General features: G+C 37.9%; 1 protein-coding gene across 3 annotated transcripts in view; it reads left to right on the top strand.

Annotated features, from left to right (window-relative positions):
* LOC128684799 (USP6 N-terminal-like protein) overlaps positions 1-19,006 on the top strand; it is a 118,906-nt gene that overhangs the window by 12,686 nt on the left and 87,214 nt on the right. For 2 of the 3 annotated variants that reach the window (XM_070101069.1, XM_070101066.1), the window contains 2 exons: positions 11,231-11,387; positions 16,059-16,290. In XM_070101069.1, coding sequence (XP_069957170.1) covers positions 11,231-11,387; positions 16,059-16,290 — 389 coding nt within the window. Of the gene's footprint in view, positions 1-10,806; positions 11,006-11,230; positions 11,388-16,058; positions 16,291-19,006 lie in introns of all 3 variants that reach the window. The other variant, XM_070101076.1, reaches the window with a different exon arrangement.

The following is a 19,006-nucleotide window of genomic DNA, read 5'->3' as shown; positions in this document are numbered from 1 at the left end:
CCATGGACTTCCCCAATGCCACAATAAATTCCACAATAGGCATAGGGTTGTCAGGGTCAGCCTCAAGCCTTTCAAAATCCTTCTCTTGGACACATTCTGGCCACAATTTTCTCCAAGCAGAGTTCAAAGTTCTGGAAGCCACTCCCTGCCAAGCCTTATCTATAAGGGTTATGCAATTGAAGATACCGAAGTGATCCCTCCAGAACTCTCTTAGGGTCAGTTCAGTGTCCGAGGTCACTTCAAAGCACCTTTGAATCATTGCTTTGGTGTACAGTTTTTTGAAGTTTGAAATGACCTGCTGGTCCATGGGCTGGATAAGAGGAGTGGTATTAGGATGCAAGAACTTTACTGTGATGAAATTACACTCCTCAAACAATAGGTCCTCCAAGTCTGGAGGATGAGCAGAAGCATTGTCCATTACCAGGAGGCACTTAAGTGGCAAATTATTTTCCAGGCGGTATTTCTTCACACTCGGGCCAAACACTTCATGGACCCAGTCAAGAAAAATTAGCCTCGTGACCCATGCCTTATTAGCTTTCCACATCACACACACTTTACTCTTGATGACATTGTTTTTCTTGAACACTCTGGGATTTTTCAGAGTGATACACCAATAAAGGCTTCTCTTTGAAATCTCCACTAGCGTTACTACAGAACAAGAGAGTTAACCTATCCTTCATAGGCTTGTGTCCTGGCAGTTCCTTTTCCTCCTTCATGATGTAGGTCCTCTTTGGCATTTTCTTCCAAAAGAGGCCTGTTTTGTCAAACACTTGTTGGGGGAGGAACCCTTCAGCCTCTATATACCCCTTGAATTCATCAATGAATGCTTTGGGAGCACGTTTGTCAGAACTTGCAGTCTCGCCGTGCCTTACCACACTGTGTATTCCACTTCGCTTGAATCTGTTGAACCAGCCTTTGCTGGCCTTAAGTTCACCAACAGCAGAACTCGTTCCCAGCATTTTCTTTACGAGATCCACATGCAACTGCCTTGCTTTCTCACAAATTATCCCCTCCGAATCACTATCTCTCACTAATTGTTTCTCATTGATCCACACCAACAACTTCTCCACATCCTCGATTGTTTGAGACCTCTGTTTCGTTAACATATTTGCACCTTTCGCAACATCAGCTTCCTTGATTTCTGCTTTCTTCATCAGGATGGAACTGATTGTTGATGTCAATTTACCATACATCCTGGCGAGCTCCGCCACATGTACTCCACTTTCGTATTTTGCTATAACTTCTTGAATTCTATCGTGTTTCTCGCCTTCTTTACCAAAGGGCTGGCACTCTAAACTTTCTTTGGCCCCATGGTGGCTTATTTCACAGTCAATAAACAAGCACAAAAACAATGGATGAAGGCACGGAGTACTCCTTACTGGACGAGAGAGAGAAAGAGAGACTGACTGATACGTGAGAGGTAGCGCATCCGGCGACTGGGTGGACGCGTCTCAAACCATCTGTTTCCGAGCGGGTCCATGAAATCCGGGGGAAATTTCGCCGAAAAAGTGCTAGATTTCTGAATTGGCCAATTTCCGCCCTGGCCTAAAACCGGGGGTCCACTGTATATATTTTTAATGATTAGGATTGGGGTAAGCTAATTATCAGTTTGAGTCCTTTGGCAAAAGGAAGTGATGTGAGATATGGTTCATGGTGTATTTGTAATAATGAATGTCTAAACTGGCACCTTATTAATTTTCTTTTACAACTTTATCACTCTAAATTTGCTAGCTTTAGTATGACAAAATACTCTGAATTCATAAAACCTTCATGTAAATGACATACATGATTCCTAGCCAGTGTCTCTTGGAGTGGTGTTTTATCTTGTTTTATACATGATGTAGACATGTCGTGGCATCCTTATTATGGATTCGTTGGAGATACCTCAAATGTGTATCAAGGGTAGGATAATAAGACGTACGTAATTTGTGTCATTTTATTGAGAAGACGTTTTGTCCACCAGGGACTTATCAGTTCTCTCAGTTTCAATCAGTTCATGATAATTAATAAGTCAGTGGTGGATGAAATATCTTCTCAGTAATATGCCATAAACTTCATATTGTGTCTTATTAACATCCCTCAAATGGTTAGCATTTGAGGAATATAAAAATTATTTTTATTGGAATAAAGAGCTATTAGGGATAATATATTTTTTAAGCTCTAACCATTTTCCTGAAAAAGCATTGTCCATTACTGTGAATAATAAGTTTTCAAAAAAATTTGTCGGAAGATGATCAGAGAATAAAATCAGATTGCACATGTTTAGTTAAGATAATGAAGCGACATCCTTGGATCCTCATGACGTACTGCCAGTAATAGCGAAGACAAGATGCATGGCAGAACTAGCTTTTATTGGGGCAATGTTTTGCACTGTAAACCTTTATCAAATCATGACTTGATAAAGCTCTGCACAGTGAAATGTTTTCTCATCTTTAGCAGGTTCCACAATGTCTTCAGTTCACAAAATAGACCACAAACGTCCATTAGTTTCAGTTTATCCTAAGCTAATATATACGGTAATTATTCGAAGCTGCCATGCCTTCAGAATTATCATAGTTATTCCGGTAAGAGCATTATTTCAATGTACCTGAATGTTTCCCTGAATATTTACACCTAAATATAGTTTTAAAGATAACTCCAAAAGTTAGAATTTGTTATTCAATATGTTATCCTTAATAGAATACCAGCACTAAGGGAAGTTCCGTTTTTGAAATCTCTGAATAACTAGTATTGGTGTTCATTAATGGTGTTTAAGTAGCCAGTAGTCTAACATTAATGTTCCTTACTGATTTACTTTATATCTGTGTTTATGCCTTGATGACCCTTTAGAAACATAATTTGCATATCCCTATCTGTTCTCATGAAACAAAAAGAACTGTAGTGGAGTATCATGCATGATTTAGCTCAGTATTCTTGCTTAAAGAAGTCTTCTATCTTGTTTCCTACAGGTTTTCAGGTTGTACTCAGTGGTTTTCTCGTAACCAAATCTCTCTTCTTCATGGTCGAATTTTCTTACGTAAATATTAACCAGATTTAGTGATATATTAAAAGAGATGGTCTCTGAAATGCAGATTAAACCCTCAAGTATTATTTTATATTTGCTATTTTTTATATTTGAGGGACTTCTTGAAATGTAATTGCTATGAATTTGGGGGTCTCTATATGTAATCATTGATAGTCCATGCTTTTAGCTTTTGTACTGGGTAGAGTAACCATCAGCTTGGCTATGGCGAGATTAATTCTGATCCTCTGGGCATCTGCCTTGACATGACCTGGACTATAAACAGGTCAAGTGATATCCTTTTGTACATAGTAGGAAAGGCATGGCATGTTGTTATGACTTAATGCCAGTATGAATATATTACCAGCCATAAATTGACCAAGAAGTGGGAGGGGATACCTCCATTACAATAATCAAATTTTTGTATAATTCCAGGCAAAAGTCTGGGGTATAATTTCAGTCCATACAGATTGGAATATATCAGTTTATTTTTTTAATTTCTTTTGAGGAACTTGATGGCACTGCTAATAGTGTATATACTGTAAATTGTTTATCTCCCTTGGAGTTGCATGTTCTTGTTAGATCTATATGAGAGTGACTCCACCAATGGTGACATCATATTAATGTATTGGTAATTAAACTTAAAAATTTGCAGCATTAATACAAGTAAGCAGAACCCTCCAGTGGAAGTAAGTCATACCCAAGTTTTGGGTCAGAGGCTAGCAAGTTAGCATATTAAATGTTAAATCAGATTCAAGAAGTATTTTTTAATTATGTTTTTGAAGCTATTGGAAGATAGTTTTTGTAATCCTTCAGATGGGTTGTTCCAAATTTTGGTTTCTTTGATTTGCCTGGAGTGTTTCCTCAGGTTGAGTCATACACATGGTATATCGAAGAGAGATTTATATCTGGTGTTATGCTTGTGTGGTCAGTTGCAACTCTCCTGGAATTGTTTAAGTTCAGGGTTATTATTTGTAAGTAGTGTTCTGCATATGCATTATGCACAGAAATATGTGTGGATACTGTGTGCATTAAGTAGGTTCAAATCTTTGAATAATGGGTTAATGTCTTGTCTGGAATTACATTGAGTGAGTGTTCACCAAGAATTTTTCCCTGCATCGTTCAGTGTGTATTATTTATCTTTGTTTAGTGGAACATTTGCAGCTTTGTTCTCAAACACTATATAGTAGGTCTTATCAATAAATATTGGGTGTTTATTTTTTGCCATCCAAAACAATATGTTTTCTAGTTCAACACTGACCATGTTATTGAGCTTAACTGGATCTGGGTTGGAGACAACAAATAAAACTTGAAATGGTTATCAAACAGATAGACCGATTGAAGCAAAATAAATCCTCGCGCCCTGATGAACTTTTTTCAAAGGTTCTTAAAGAGTGCAAAATGGAACTTCGTGAACCTTTGACTAATATTTTTAACATTAGTCAATAAGACTAAGGTGTTGAAGGTGTTGAGACGTATTTACTGGGTCATTGATGAAAAGGAGAAATAAAAGTGGTTCCAAGACACTGCCTGGCAATATCCCATGTTGATTAGTAGATGAAGTGATCTCATAACCATGTGTGCAAGTCTCTTTGAGGTAGGACTTTATGTAATGTTATAATTTGAGGAGTTAGGTGTTGTGATGTAGTGTATCAAAATCTTAACTGACATTGATAAAACAGTTTATTGGGTATTCCTTCTTTTCTAAGGATGTTTAGACAGTCAAGCAGTTTTGTTATTTGTACTTGTGTACAAATTTATACTTTTATTTGGGAGGGTGAAGGGGGGCCTGAAACCAAACTGGTAAGAGTTAAGTGTTTTTGTTATGATTTCATATACAGTGGAACCTCAAATATCGAACTTTCTTCAGTCCAGAAGGCTGTTCGAGTGCCTTTACCGAATGAATTTATTCCCATCAGGAATAATGTAAATTAGATTAGTTCATTTCAGACCCTCAAAAATACACTTATAAAAGCACTTACAAAAATACACTTACATAATTGGTTGTGTTGGGAGCAGTTCGATTTTTGAGGTTCCACTGTATTCATGTTTGTATTATTTTTTCAAATATCTTCAAAAATATTGGCAAGTTAAAAACTGGTGTGTAGAGTTTGATTTAGGATAGGTCTCCAATTTCATAGGTTGATGTAACCCTGGTTAGTTTAAAGTAAGTTTGGGAAGATGGTGCACACTAAGTATCCTTGTCTTTTTCTTGCATTTTTTTTATAATCTTATTTGTTCTTGTTTTGTCTCTTCTTTTCCTTCTGTCTACCAATGAAGGAATTTTCAGTGTCTTTTGTCATTCTATACTTATTCAGTAATTCATATTTCTTACGTAATGATGGAATTCATTTTGTTGCATGTTTTTGGACTTGTTCCAGTTTATTTATGAATATATTTTTAAATGTGAGGAGACTATATTACAATGGCATGTTTTATTTTTGGTGATATATATGTTGTGAATTTTATTAGCATTTCACCCTCCTTTATCTGTATGTTATATTGAAGTTTTACTTGTACAGTGTAGCATATAAATTTCTCACTATTGCATTTGTGGTTTTCTGGTGATGCATTGTTTATGATGAACTTCATATCCTTTTCTCAGTCAAGAGTTCTTAAGATTTTATAACATAAAATTGTCTTTTTTTTATTTATACTTCACTATTTCCCACCATGACAGGGTGACCCAGAGAAGAAAAATACATTTACCAGCACTCATTCTCTAACTGTCTTATCAGACATGCATGGACAACACATTTACATTTATCTGCTAAAATTTGCAATATCCCCTCACATTCTTCAGAGTGCAAGCACTGTACCTTCCACCTCCAGAACTTGAGACATGCTAACTTCTTTCCCAGAGACTCACACACTAACTAGTGAAATCATCTCTTTCCCTTTCTCTCCAAAAATTTTCCTTTCATTTTCTGTTTAACATGTGCCTGCTGGATGGCCAAGCCCCTGCTATTCAAAAACTTCTTTTGCCTTTCCCTGTGAGGCATGCTTGCCTCTGCTTCCAAAGCAGGGCCTATTGTATGCAAACTGTTTCACAGTTTCAAACTGAAAATCGTCTGTTCATCAGTCTAGGGATTTGGTAAAATAAGTGTAAAATGCACTTACTTTTACTGAAAAAAGAGCATTAGAAATAGCCAAAACATAGTACAAATTGATAAATATAAGTCCATCACTAAGATTCCTAAATATCAAAGTATGCAGCTCACTTGTGTATTACCTCAGGGTCACACATTGCCTATGTGTGCAGATGCCATCTAATCAAAGACTAAGTCCACAACATATGATAGGTAAACATCAAAAAGACAGTCAGAGACAGTGTCCTTTAAATCTGAAAATAGATTTTAATCGACACTAAATACTTTAGGTCCACTTACTACTAAGTATGCAGTCTCTTCCACACCAGAATATGCAAAAATATGTGTTCAATACACCAAACTTAAGTATTGGCTAACAATACCCAAAATAAGTCAGTCATTCCCAAGACACAGTGTACTTCATTTAAGCACACAGTCTGTCCACACAGGACAGATGCATCAAGAGACTCTGAAAGTCCTAAACTGCTCCACAGTGACTGTGTCCCAAGAGCAAAACAGTAAGTTCACATATTACCTAGTACTAACACCTTTATCTCAGATTATATGATTCACTTCACTGTGATCAATACAGATTTGTAACTTTTTTTTAATATATGATTCACCTCATCTTTTATAGACTCATCTGTCAACACATCCACTCCCAAATACACTATCTAGATCCATTCACTTTCTTCATACTCCATCCCTTCAATCTCATATCTAGTTTTTCACTGCCTTTTTGCTCTTATCACTTTACTCATGCCTATGTTCTCTTTGAACTTCTTTCTTTTACACACCCTTTCAGATACTCTATGACCCTTAAAGGTTTAGCACTTCTCCACAAATATAACATATACACCCTTCCAGACTCCCACAACAGTCTCTAGCTTCTTTTCCAAGTCTCCTAAAAATTATTTTATCATCAGCAAGAGCAACTGTGACAACTCCCACTTTATACTAGTTGCGTAATCTTATAAACCTGCATTGCTCTCTAACACTGGCATTCACTTCTTATAAAACCCTATCTATATATACAGTAACCATTGTGATAGCACACATCCTTGTGTAAGATGAAGCCCACTGTTACTGGAAAATATTTCTCCTGCCCCTTCTCTTCTACATACTTTAACTTGACCCCTCAAGGAAGGTTCCTTGATTCAGGCAGGGTGCTCCCCTTCCTTGGATTGAACCTGATTTCCTCCCATTTCTCCAAATTCTGTATGACCCTATGGGTTTAGCACTTCCCAGGTAATAACCTCAGCCTCTCTCCCTCAGTACTGCTTTTAACCCTTTGAGGGTTTCGGACGTACTAGTACGGCTTACGCGCAGGGGTTTTTGACGTACTAGTACGCATAAATTCTAGCGCCGTCAAATCTCGCGGGAAAAGGCTGGTAGGCCTAGATGTGAGAGAATGGGTCTGTGTGGTCGGTGTGCACGGTAGAAAAAAAATCTGGGACCCAGTGGTGCATTGTGGGAACGCCATCTTAGTAAACAATGTCCACCATGCCTCGCGGTAAGAAGCTCCTCACTCCTTGGCGAATTGGGACACTTTTGTTCCCCAGTGACAGTTCTAATACAGATGGAAGTGCCAGTGAAGATGAGTTTCAAGGTTTTGGTGAGGTTTTGACCGAAACTAATGATCATAATATCGGTAATAGTGAGGAAAACCCAGACGACCCTCAGCCTTCCACCTCTGGTGCTGGGCCGTCTTGTTCACGTTCAGTTGTACCAGAATCCAAGAGGAAACTTCTATTTTCCCAAATCCCAGACTCAGACGAGAGCATGTGTGATGATAGTGATAGTGAATATGAACTACAAGCTCTTCAAACTAGTTCCAGTAGTGATAGTGAAGTGCAATATTCCCCGGTGAAGCGTCAGTATATATGACGATATATGCACTCTGGTAGTGTGCCATATGCTATTCCAAGGGGAAGGAGTGCATCTCGGAATACATCTCGTGGCTGTACAACAGGAACAGACAGTGAAAATGACGATGATACTGTTGCAATTGGGATGGAAAATGTGCGTGGTGGTAGTGGTGCTGGCGGTGAGGCACCAGCAGTGGGCCATGCTGCCACCCAAGCTGCTACCCACGCTGCTGCCTCAGCTGATCTACAACAAAGGCCACCATCCCCCACCCACCCACCACACCAACCTCCACAACCACAACCTCCACAACCACAACCACCTGTCATTGTCCAGTACCCACCAGCAGACCGCACCTGGGATTGGCAGGAAGCTGTCAATTTTGTTCCAAATGCCCACCAGTTTGATGACAGCCAAAGTGGAATACGGCCATCTTGTACACTTGGGAACAATGCCACTGAACTGGAATGTTTCAAGTTATTCTTTGACGAACCCCTGATGGAAAGTATTGTCATGGAAAGCAACACATGCTACGAGTACACCATGGCAAACACATTACTTTCACCAAAATCACGTCTACACCAGTGGAAGGAGGCAACTGTGGCTGAGATGTATCTTTTCTTTGCCACAATAATGCTTATGCCACATGTGTATAAGCACAAAGTGAAATCATACTGGTCAACAGACCGCCTGATTGCAACCCCAGGTTTCAGTGATATAATGCCAGTGAATCGATTTGTGCTAATGTTACGTATGCTTCACTTCTCAGACAAAACCAGGCCTGACAGAACTGACAGGTTATATAAGATTAGGAATGTGTTTGTGTATCGAAAGAGAAATTCAGTACACATTTTTATCCCTTCAGGAAGCTTGTAATTGACGAGTCTTTGATTCTGTTCAAAGGAAGACTCTCTTTCAATCAGTACATACCAAGCAAGAGGAAACGCTTTGGTATAAAGTTGTTTGTGCTTTGTGATTGTTACAGTGGTCTGGTATTGGATATTATTGTGTACACTGGAAGTTATACATTGCAAAATACCAGGAAGTTATTGGGCATCTCAGGTGATGTGGTTAGAACAATGATAGAACCATACCTTGGTAAGGGGCATATATTATATTCAGATAACTGGTACACAAGCCCCTCACTCAGTGATTTTTTGTGAGTGAACATGACAGATGTGTGTGGCACAGTGCGTGCAAATCGGAAACATATGCCCAGGTTTGATGCTGGCACTCGTAGAGGTGAGGTGCAGGTGTTTGCTGCCAATGACATCATGGCATTTCGGTGGCATGACAAACGAGATGTCACACTGCTGTCATCAGTTCACCCTAATGAAATGGCAGACAATGGCAGGCAGCATAGAGAGAGTAATGAACCCATTCTAAAACCTGCAGCTGTGATTGATTACACCTTCAACATGCGTTCAGCGGACAAATGTGACATGCAGATTGGGTTTGCTGATTGTGTTCGCAAGAGTTATAAGTGGTACATCAAACTTTTTTTCCATCTTCTGGATATTTCCATGCTCAATGCTTATAATATGTATAAGATGAGGACCAGAAACAAACCACAGTACAGCGAATTCTCTTTGTCTGTCATCAGACATATAGTATTCAAGTACCAAGGAACAGCACCTGCAATTGACCGCCCACCAAATTATCAACAACTACTGCTCGTCTGAAGCATGGTGATCACTTCCTGGCAAAACTGCCTGCTACTGCTTTCAAGAAAAAGGCTCAGAAGAGGTGTTACGTCTGTGCACATGCAAAAAACCGCCCACAACAACGCAGAGACACTCGTTTTATGTGTGAGGAGTGTAAAACACCACTGTGCATGACACCATGTTTCAAAGAGTTCCACAGGCTGCAGAACTTCTAGAAACATTCCCTGTGACTGTATATGTGTATATAAAATATAGAAAAATAGTAATAAACAACATTTCATATCGTTTGTTTGTGTAAATATTTTCTATTAACAAAATAATGACAACAGTGTTTACGCCCTTATTGTGTAGTATTGAAAAAGAAATAACTTGCAAAATAATGATCATGTTGGCCTCAGAGGCCATAAAAGTTACTCAGAAAAAGAAAAATTGAAAAATAATTGAAAATAATACATAAAAAAGTAAATAGAAAAATACCGGGTGACGGCAGTCGGCGATGTTACCAGATGTTGTTCAATTTTGGCAAACTTCACGCCTCCATATCTCAGTAAGTATTGACAGTAAAATTTTTTTGTTTAGCCTATAATGTTTAGAAAAAAAAAACTATTTTTTCATAAGAAAAAATAATTTTTTTTTTTTTTTTGAAATTTGGCCGACCCTGAGAACGAGTTTCTGAGAGGGCCTGTCGACCCTCAAAGGGTTAACAACTCACCACCTATTTCATAAGTTTGCAACACCTGCTCTATCAGTTTCCTATTCACCCTATCATATGCCTTTTCCAGATTCATGAATGCACCAAACAACTCATTACTCTTATCTCGGTATTGCTCACTCACGTGCTTCGATGTAAACACACTTCATCCACACATTCCTTTCCCTTCTTAACATTCTTTGTGCCTCTCTTATCACAGTTACTGTCATTTCTCTAACTCCTTTAATATTCTTTGTATCAAATCCTGACTTCATTTCAGTATTTATCAGTGTTTGAAATTATATTCAGTTATCATTAAAGTTGAGCTTGCCTTCATTGAGTGCTTTCATAATTTATAAGTGTATTTTCTCAGTTTATCAAAAGTTTCTTGTAAGGCTTTACAGTACATATTATTATTCATCTCATTTGTTTTAAATACATATGAATTATTAATTACTCATGAAGATCAATTGAAATATTTCTCATCATATCTAGAGCAGTGGTCTTCACTCTTCCTACACAAGTGGGCTACATTGGATGGTTAGATGTATGATGAGGGCCACATGGTTTTGTTGATACTGTGCAGTGTAGAACCTACATAAAAGTGAATTCATAATCTCATGTGAAGGCCACATCCATTTCCTTGGAGGGCCACAGGTTGGGGACCCCTGATCTGGAGGATTCAGTTCTAGAGGTAGGAAGTACACTGCCTGCATTGGGGGAGATGTTACATTTCAGTGGCTTGTTGGAATTATGACATTCATTCTCATCTGGTAAGACAGCAAGAGATTGAGTAATGAACGAATTTTCCTTCCTTGGGTCACCCTTTGTTGGAAACAGCTGATGTATTTTTTAATTCATAAACAATAATTATGTTGCAATAATTTTTTTGTTTTTGTAAAAAATATCTTTCTTGTAGGATTGAGCGAGGAGGAGCTGCTCATCCGGGCACGAGAGGAACGTGCAACAATAGTTGGGCGATACAACCTTGGCCGCGAAGAAGGAGCGGTCATAGACCCTTGGGAAGATCCAGAGTTCGAGGTTTATCATTCCACAGACAGATATGGATTTATACAGTGAGTTTTGCATGAATGAGAAGTGTTATAAATGGTGTGATATGTTTAGGTCTTAAATTTAACCTGTATATTTCGTTTATTAAATTATTTTGTTAATGGGTTGTTTTTGGCCATTATACTGTAAATTGTCATTTAAAATCTAGTTGCTTCAAACTAGCAAGCCTAGGTACATAACATACAACTAGAAGAGTAGAACTAGGTAGTGTGTCTGTCTCACTATTAGTGGACAAAGGATCAAGCTCCCAACACTTCTTTCACTGAATGACGTAAATAGGTTGAGCTCTTCCCCTAAAGTACACTTAATCCGTTGGCAATGCATTTTAATATATTTTCTTCCCTGTTGAGTCCCCATAATACCTTGATGTCAATGAGGAGCTTTTGATCCAAGGACCTTTACTTATTCTTGGGTTTGGTTTCTTAAATCAAACCTGAGTGCGTCCCATTCCTATGGTTTTAGCGTTCCTCCTGATTAAAATAAATAGAATTCCCTGCTGAATATATTACGGAGACTAGTGTTTCCCTACTTGATCACATCTGGACCAACACCATATCCCCTTTAAAATCAGACATAATTACAGATAATACCACAGACCACTACCCTACTTTCCTCATAACAACTCTTGGTAAAATACCCCAAGACACTACTAAAGTCACCTTCAGACTTCACAATGAGGCAGCCATTAATAACTTCACAACAGCAGTAACAAACATTGACTGGCACACTGAGCTAGAAATCTATACAGATATTGACGAATGTTTTAATAATTTTCTAAAAAAGACCCAATACCTCTATAACAAGCACTGCCCTAAAAAAATAAACAGATGACAGCTAAGAGACTGAACAGTCCCTGGCTAACACCCAGCATTCTCAAATCCATAAATTCAAAACACCGATATGAAAAACAGTACAGAATGGGTCACATAACCAGAGACCGAACAAAACGTTACTCGTCAATCCTAACCAGCCTGATAAGAAGGGCAAAAAAGCTGTATTATGAGAACAGATTATCCAACTTACGAGGTGATATAAAAAAGACCTGGAAGACCCTATCAGAAATTCTGGGAACAAAAAAGATATCACGAAATAGCGAAATAAAATTAGCAAAATCAGATGAACCCCAACTCCCACCAACAGAAACAGCAAACAGACTCAATGATTTCTTCTCCACTATAGGACAAAACCTTGCCAATAAAATTCCAAGCTCAGATACCCCACCAAATGACTACCTCACTGGCAACTACCCGAACACACTGTTCCTAGCTCCGACTAACCCATACGAAGTCTCCCTTATTATCAACGCACTAAAAAACAAGGCAGGAGATTTAAATACCTTACCATCCTTTATATACAAAAAAGTGTCACAAGTACTATCACCAATCATTGCAACACTCCTTAACAAATCCATTGAATCCTCCACCTTCCCTACAGCTCTCAAAATAGCAAGGGTCACCCTGATCCATAAAGGAGGAGACCAAACAGAGTTGAATAACTATAGGCCAATATCCAATTTACACCCTCTCTCAAAAATCTTCGAAAAATTAATTCATAAATGAATCTACTCCTACCTCATCTCCCAAAACATTCTCAACCCCTGCCAATTTGGATTCAGGCCTAATAAAAATACTAATGGTGCTATTATACACATGCTAGAACATATATACACTGCAATAGAGAAAAAAGAAGTCCCACTGGGGATCTTCATTGACTTACGTAAAGCTTTTGATACAGTTGACCATGACTTGCTCCACGTAAAATTGTCACACTATGGTATTAGAGGGCACTCTCTCAACTACCTCAAGTCATACCTCAGCAACAGAAGCCAATATGTGTACACAAATGGGGCAAGCTCTTCCGCTCAACCAATTACAGTTGGTGTCCCACAGGGAAGTGTCCTTGGCCCTCTTCTCTTTCTCCTATACATAAATGACCTACCAAATGCTTCGCAATTACTCAAACCCACACTTTTTGCAGATGACATTACATATGTCTTCTCTCACCCGAGCCCAGTCACGCTAGCCAATACTGTAAACACCGAATTACAGAAAATATCTACCTGGATGAGGACTAACAAACTTACGCTAAACATTGACAAAACCTACTTCATTCAGTTTAGTAACAGAGCTACAGATGTACCTCTTAACATAACGATAAACAGATCACCTATCACAAAGCTAACAGAGGGAAAATTCTTAAGAATCCACCTTGATAATAGACTCAAATTTCATACACATATACAACAAATTTCTAAGAAAATTTCCAAGACTGTAGGCATACTATCGAAGATACGGTACTATGTTCTACAGTCAGCCCTCCTGGCCCTTTATCACTCTCTTATTTACCCCTATCTCACCTATGGAATTTGTGCATGGGGCTCAACAACAATTAACCATCTCAGACCACTAATTACCCAACAAAAGGCTGCAGTTAGAATGATAACAAATTCTCACTACAGGCAGCACACTCCACCAATATTCAAAACACTCAACCTACTCACCATACAAAACATCCATACTTATTACTGCACCTATTACATACATAGAACACTTAACTCTGATATTAACCCTCCCCTCAAACATCTTGCCAACCTCAACAGAACACATGACCACAACACAAGGCACAGATCACTCTTTGATGTTCCTCGTGTCCATCTCACGCTATGCAAAAACTCAATGCACATAAAAGGCCCTAAAATCTGGAATTCATTACCTGTAAATATAAAAGAAACACTACCTGTTTATAAATTCAAGTCTCTTCTCAAAGATCACTTACTCACTCAAAACCAAATAAATACTGAATAACTGAACCTTATAAATTGTATATCCTATATGTTACTCACAATTATATCACACAAATGTTAAACCTAGGACCCAATCTAACTTTGTTATTTTTTTAAATACACTACCTAACAGAATACTCCATTCGACTGAATGTACAGCAATGCATGCAACCATATGACCTGTCTTTGTAATACTCATTTGTGCTTTATAGTTATCTGTTTACAATAATGTTTTATCACTGATTTCATCATTGCTTAGTTAATCTTAAGTTAATTTTAAGCCAGCCCGTAATGCTATGCATATAAGTGGCTTTGGCATGCTGCTCTTACCTGTATTTTTTTTGTACCTCTGTATGTATGCTAAAATTACTAAATAAATAAATAAATAAATAAATAAGGTTGGTAGGATTACCGACAATATGTTAGGTAAAAGAACTAAGTGCAACTAATGTGACATTTTGAGTGATGAAACATTGCCACAATAAAATGTCACATTAGTTGTACTTGTGTCCTTTTACCTGAGTATATTCTAGTTCCATTGCATTTATTGTTACTAGATTTTCTCTGTACAATAATCTTTTAAACATTTGTCTCGATACTTATAATATTACTATATTTCATACCTTTTGTCTTGCCAACAAAAATGAATGGATGAAGGACATGAGGCAAGTGTATAATGAATATTGTTACTGGAATAATTCTCAAGTAACGCACATTAGCATGGCTGGAACATTTCACAGCTAACAAACAATACCTTGGTTGGAACAATTCTCAACTAGCCAACAATACCATAGGTGGAATAGTCTGCACCCCTTGATGTTGGTGAAGGGCTTTTGTTTCAAAGAACTGGCCTGTTCACTCCTTGAATTGAAACTGATTGCCTCCATCTCCCCAGAGCTGTACAGTCCCTACTAGGCAACAGTGGCCATAAATATTCACTATCTTTCTTGCCCCTCTTTTGTACCTTTATATATTTTTCCTGCATCTTTTTTTTTATTTTTTGCCTTTCTGCACATTCCTGGGTCTTGGTGTGTCTCCTGCTTCACTTTGGTACAAGAAGTGATTTCTTCAACAAGTGTATTCAAGAGCTGCATACCTTTACCTTTGATATACCTTTTGAAGAGTTTTGAGACTTTCACTAGTCTTGGAGCCCGGCCATGGGCCAGGCTCGTCTGGTGCTTGCCTGGTCAACCAGGCTGTTGCTGCTGGAAGCCTGCTGCCCCATATATCCATCACAGCCTGGTTGATCTGGCACCTGGTGAAGATACTTGTCCAGTTTTCTCTTGAAGGCTTCTACACTTGTTCCTGCCGTGTTTCTGATATCTTCTGGTAAGATGTTGAATAGTCTGGGACCACGAATGTTTATACAGTGTTCTCTTATTGTCCCCATTACACCCCTGCTCCTCACTGGGTTTATTTTATACTTCCTCCCATCATTAATATTCAGGGTAGGTGCCTTGTTGCTGGTGGAGGGCTCTTGATCCAAAGAATTAGAGCTATTTTTCTCTTGGATCAAACTTGATTACCTCCCATGTTGTGCAAATGTTGAATTAGGTTCCTTATATGTGAATTAAGTATGTATATCTCTTTGAATTTGATTAAGGTACATCACATTCCAAGTGATTACTCCAAGGCTTCAAATACAGAAAAATATCTTGCATTAAAGTGCCATTTTTTTGTTATCAGTACTGCATTGTTGTTCTGTCATAAGTGTACTGAAATGGCAATTCATTTTTAAGAAATATATAGATCTGTAGTGTACGGCAGTCTTCATTTTCATATTAAGTCATGATAATGTCATTCATATTATATTTTATCTTGTGTTTTTGTCAGTTATGAATGGTATGTCATTACTAAAAATTTTTTGGCTAATCTTTTGTATCATTCCTGGCAGTGACACAAGATTACCCCAGTCTCGTTCAAAGGAAGAGGAAAAGAGGCTGGAAATAGAGCTCTCTCGGATCCCCAAGTGGCTAAAGATGATTAAAAGCTGGGATAAGTATTGGGACAAGGACAAATTCATCAAAAGAATATACAAAGGGATTCCGGATAGATTTCGGGGAGTTGTTTGGGCAAAATTACTCCTTTTGGAACAAATAAAAGAAGAACAAAGAGGAAAATACGAGGTAAAGATTACTGTCAACCTTTCTTCCTCTAACTTGTTTCAAAGATCATTTATATAAAGGTTGGGTGGCGGTGAATCGAGACACTTGAGATGGATGATTTGAGACACTGGCTTTTCCGTTGTTTTATTGAATCTTTTTTTTTTTTTTTAATTTGACCTCAAAGCTCACTCATTTACTCTTAAAATTTATATCATAAGTATTTTAATAGAAGGAAGATTAATACCTGAAAAAATAAAAGTTATGCAACTGTGGATTTGTAAAATGTTTTGCCTGTTAGTGCTACTTTTTTTACTCATTTTAATCTAAAGCATTTACTTTTGAAGTTAAATGGCTCATATTTTGTGTGTAGTTTCTTATAAGGTTATAGTTTTAAGAAATTCAGTCAGGTAAATATTTGCACTACTAAAGGAGTAAGGCATAGCCAAAAACTCTCTCAATTTACCCCCCAATATTTAATTTTGTTTGGGGTGTATTGAAACAGCTATCTAATTCATACTTTGCATACTACTTTTATGCTTTCTGGAGATGTCAGCAATAGTAAACATGAGCATAACCCACACTGTGCCTGGGTTGGGAGGAGGGAGGGTGGTAGTTTAAGTGGAGTACCTGCCTCACCCACTTATATGCTACACGAGAACACCATCTAAAAAATCTTGTGTTTTTTATGACCAGTTCTTAACCCTTCTTTGCTAAATAAATGTGAGCTCAGCACATGTATACATATATGAATAATAAACAAAATATTGCATATGGTGAAAAAATTCAAGGGTAGATATAGGTTTCCCTTGATGCAAATTTTCTTATATGTGGCACTATATCTACTAATAATTCTCTGTGTGGTATAAATTTTCTTTTATTCAATCACCTAAGTCTAATACCACTTGATTTTTTAATGGTATCTCTTGAAATATCACTCAATTGGTTTTTTTGGAAATTCATGAGAAAACAGTAATCTTCATATGGGGAAAGCCAATGTGCATATTTTGAAATAAATCTTATTTTTGGTTTCAATTTAAATGTCTTGGGGCTTGTCAAAAGAAAATGGACACAGCCAGATGAAGTTGGGTTGCTCCATCATGAAGTTGAGACTAGGGGTAGAGATAGAGAGGGAGGGAGGGAGGGAGGAAAGAGTTGTAGGGAAATATATATTGACAGGTTCATAATGGGTTCACTTCAGTCCAGGTAAAAACAAGCTAGATGGTTGGTAGGGGAAGGGAGGGAGGGAGGATAAAAGAAAGAAGGATTATGATTAAACTGACTCATGAAATCACGATGACATGATTGCAAACAAACCACAGTATGAGCAGGGATTGAACTCGCGGCTAGTGAGTCGTAAAACTGAAGTTTTACGACTCTAGCCGCGAGTTCAATCCCAACTTGTGCCGTGGGTTATTATGATTGAAGTTTGAATTGAATCTTTCCTTATTTGCTTTTCACCAGTTGTATTTACTTTTTGATATACTATAACTAGTATGCTCATGATCTTTTTGAAAAAATTAGTAAAGAAATGTGGATTTCTTATCCCACTTTTATATTGTATAAGGATTGTTTCAATTTTGAATTTAATTTTTCCTAAGTTTTTGACCATATTAATTTTTTTTTAGGTGTGACTATTTGGTGCATGAGTGGTTAGCTGATTTTTTAATTGGACATAAGTCAAGAAATGTGTAATTTGCAATGTCTCAGAATTATTTCCAGTGTTTGGCATGTATTACAATACAGTTCAATATATTTTCAAAAAAAGTGGAACGGTGATACATTTTAATGAAGAGCCTATATATATAGTATGCACAGCATTTTAGGCAGATTTAAGCTAGGACTAACACTACTTGATACTAATGGAAACATGGGTGTGGGGCTGTTTTAGCTTATTAGTTGAGTATAAAGTATGGACAGCCTGTAAATATGTTTTCTATACCCTACTTCTTTCTAGGCCAGTCATTACTGTTCAGCTCCCTACATCATGATGGCTTCAGTTTAGAGCAGAAACTTGACGTGTCCCCCAGGCCACATAGTGCCATATCAGACTTTTTCCATGGAGGTCACATGCTTTTATGACCCTCCATAGTCTGACCTCAACACATTGCCAAGTGTTCCAACCGTCAAGGTTATTTTGTTTAAACTTGAAGAATTGTTGAGGAAATAGTGATGTTCTAAGGTTTAATATTTTTTATTTTATTAACATATTGGCCGTTAGCCACCAAAGCAGGGTGGCCCAAAAAGGAAGAAACACTTTCGTCATCATTCACTCTGTCACTGTCTTGCCAGAGGCGTGCTTACACTACAGTTATAAAACTAGTGTAAGCACCCCTCCTTCAGAATGCAGACACTGTACTTTCCACCTCCAGGACTTAAGTCTAGCTTGCTGGCTTCCCTGAATCCCTTCATAAATGTTACCTTGTTCACACTCCAACAACACATCAAGTCATAACCATTTGTCCCCACTCGCTCCTATCTAACACGCTCGCGCATGCCTGCTGGAAGTTAAAGCCTCTCGTACACAAAACCTTCTTTACCCCCAACCTCCCACCTTTTCCTACTTTGCCTTAATTCCACTACAGATTTATACACTTTACAAATCATTCTATTTCATTCCATCCTCTCTAAATGTCTGAACCACCTCAACAACCCCTTCTCAGCCCTCTGGATAATACTTTCAGTAACCCTGCACCTCCTCCTAATTTCCAGACTATGGATTCTCTGCATTATATTCACA

The sequence above is a fragment of the Cherax quadricarinatus genome, chromosome 5 (genome assembly GCF_038502225.1).
Source record: "Cherax quadricarinatus isolate ZL_2023a chromosome 5, ASM3850222v1, whole genome shotgun sequence".
In the NCBI taxonomy this organism is placed as follows: domain Eukaryota; kingdom Metazoa; phylum Arthropoda; class Malacostraca; order Decapoda; family Parastacidae; genus Cherax; species Cherax quadricarinatus.
This window is presented reverse-complemented; position numbering and strand designations above follow the sequence as displayed.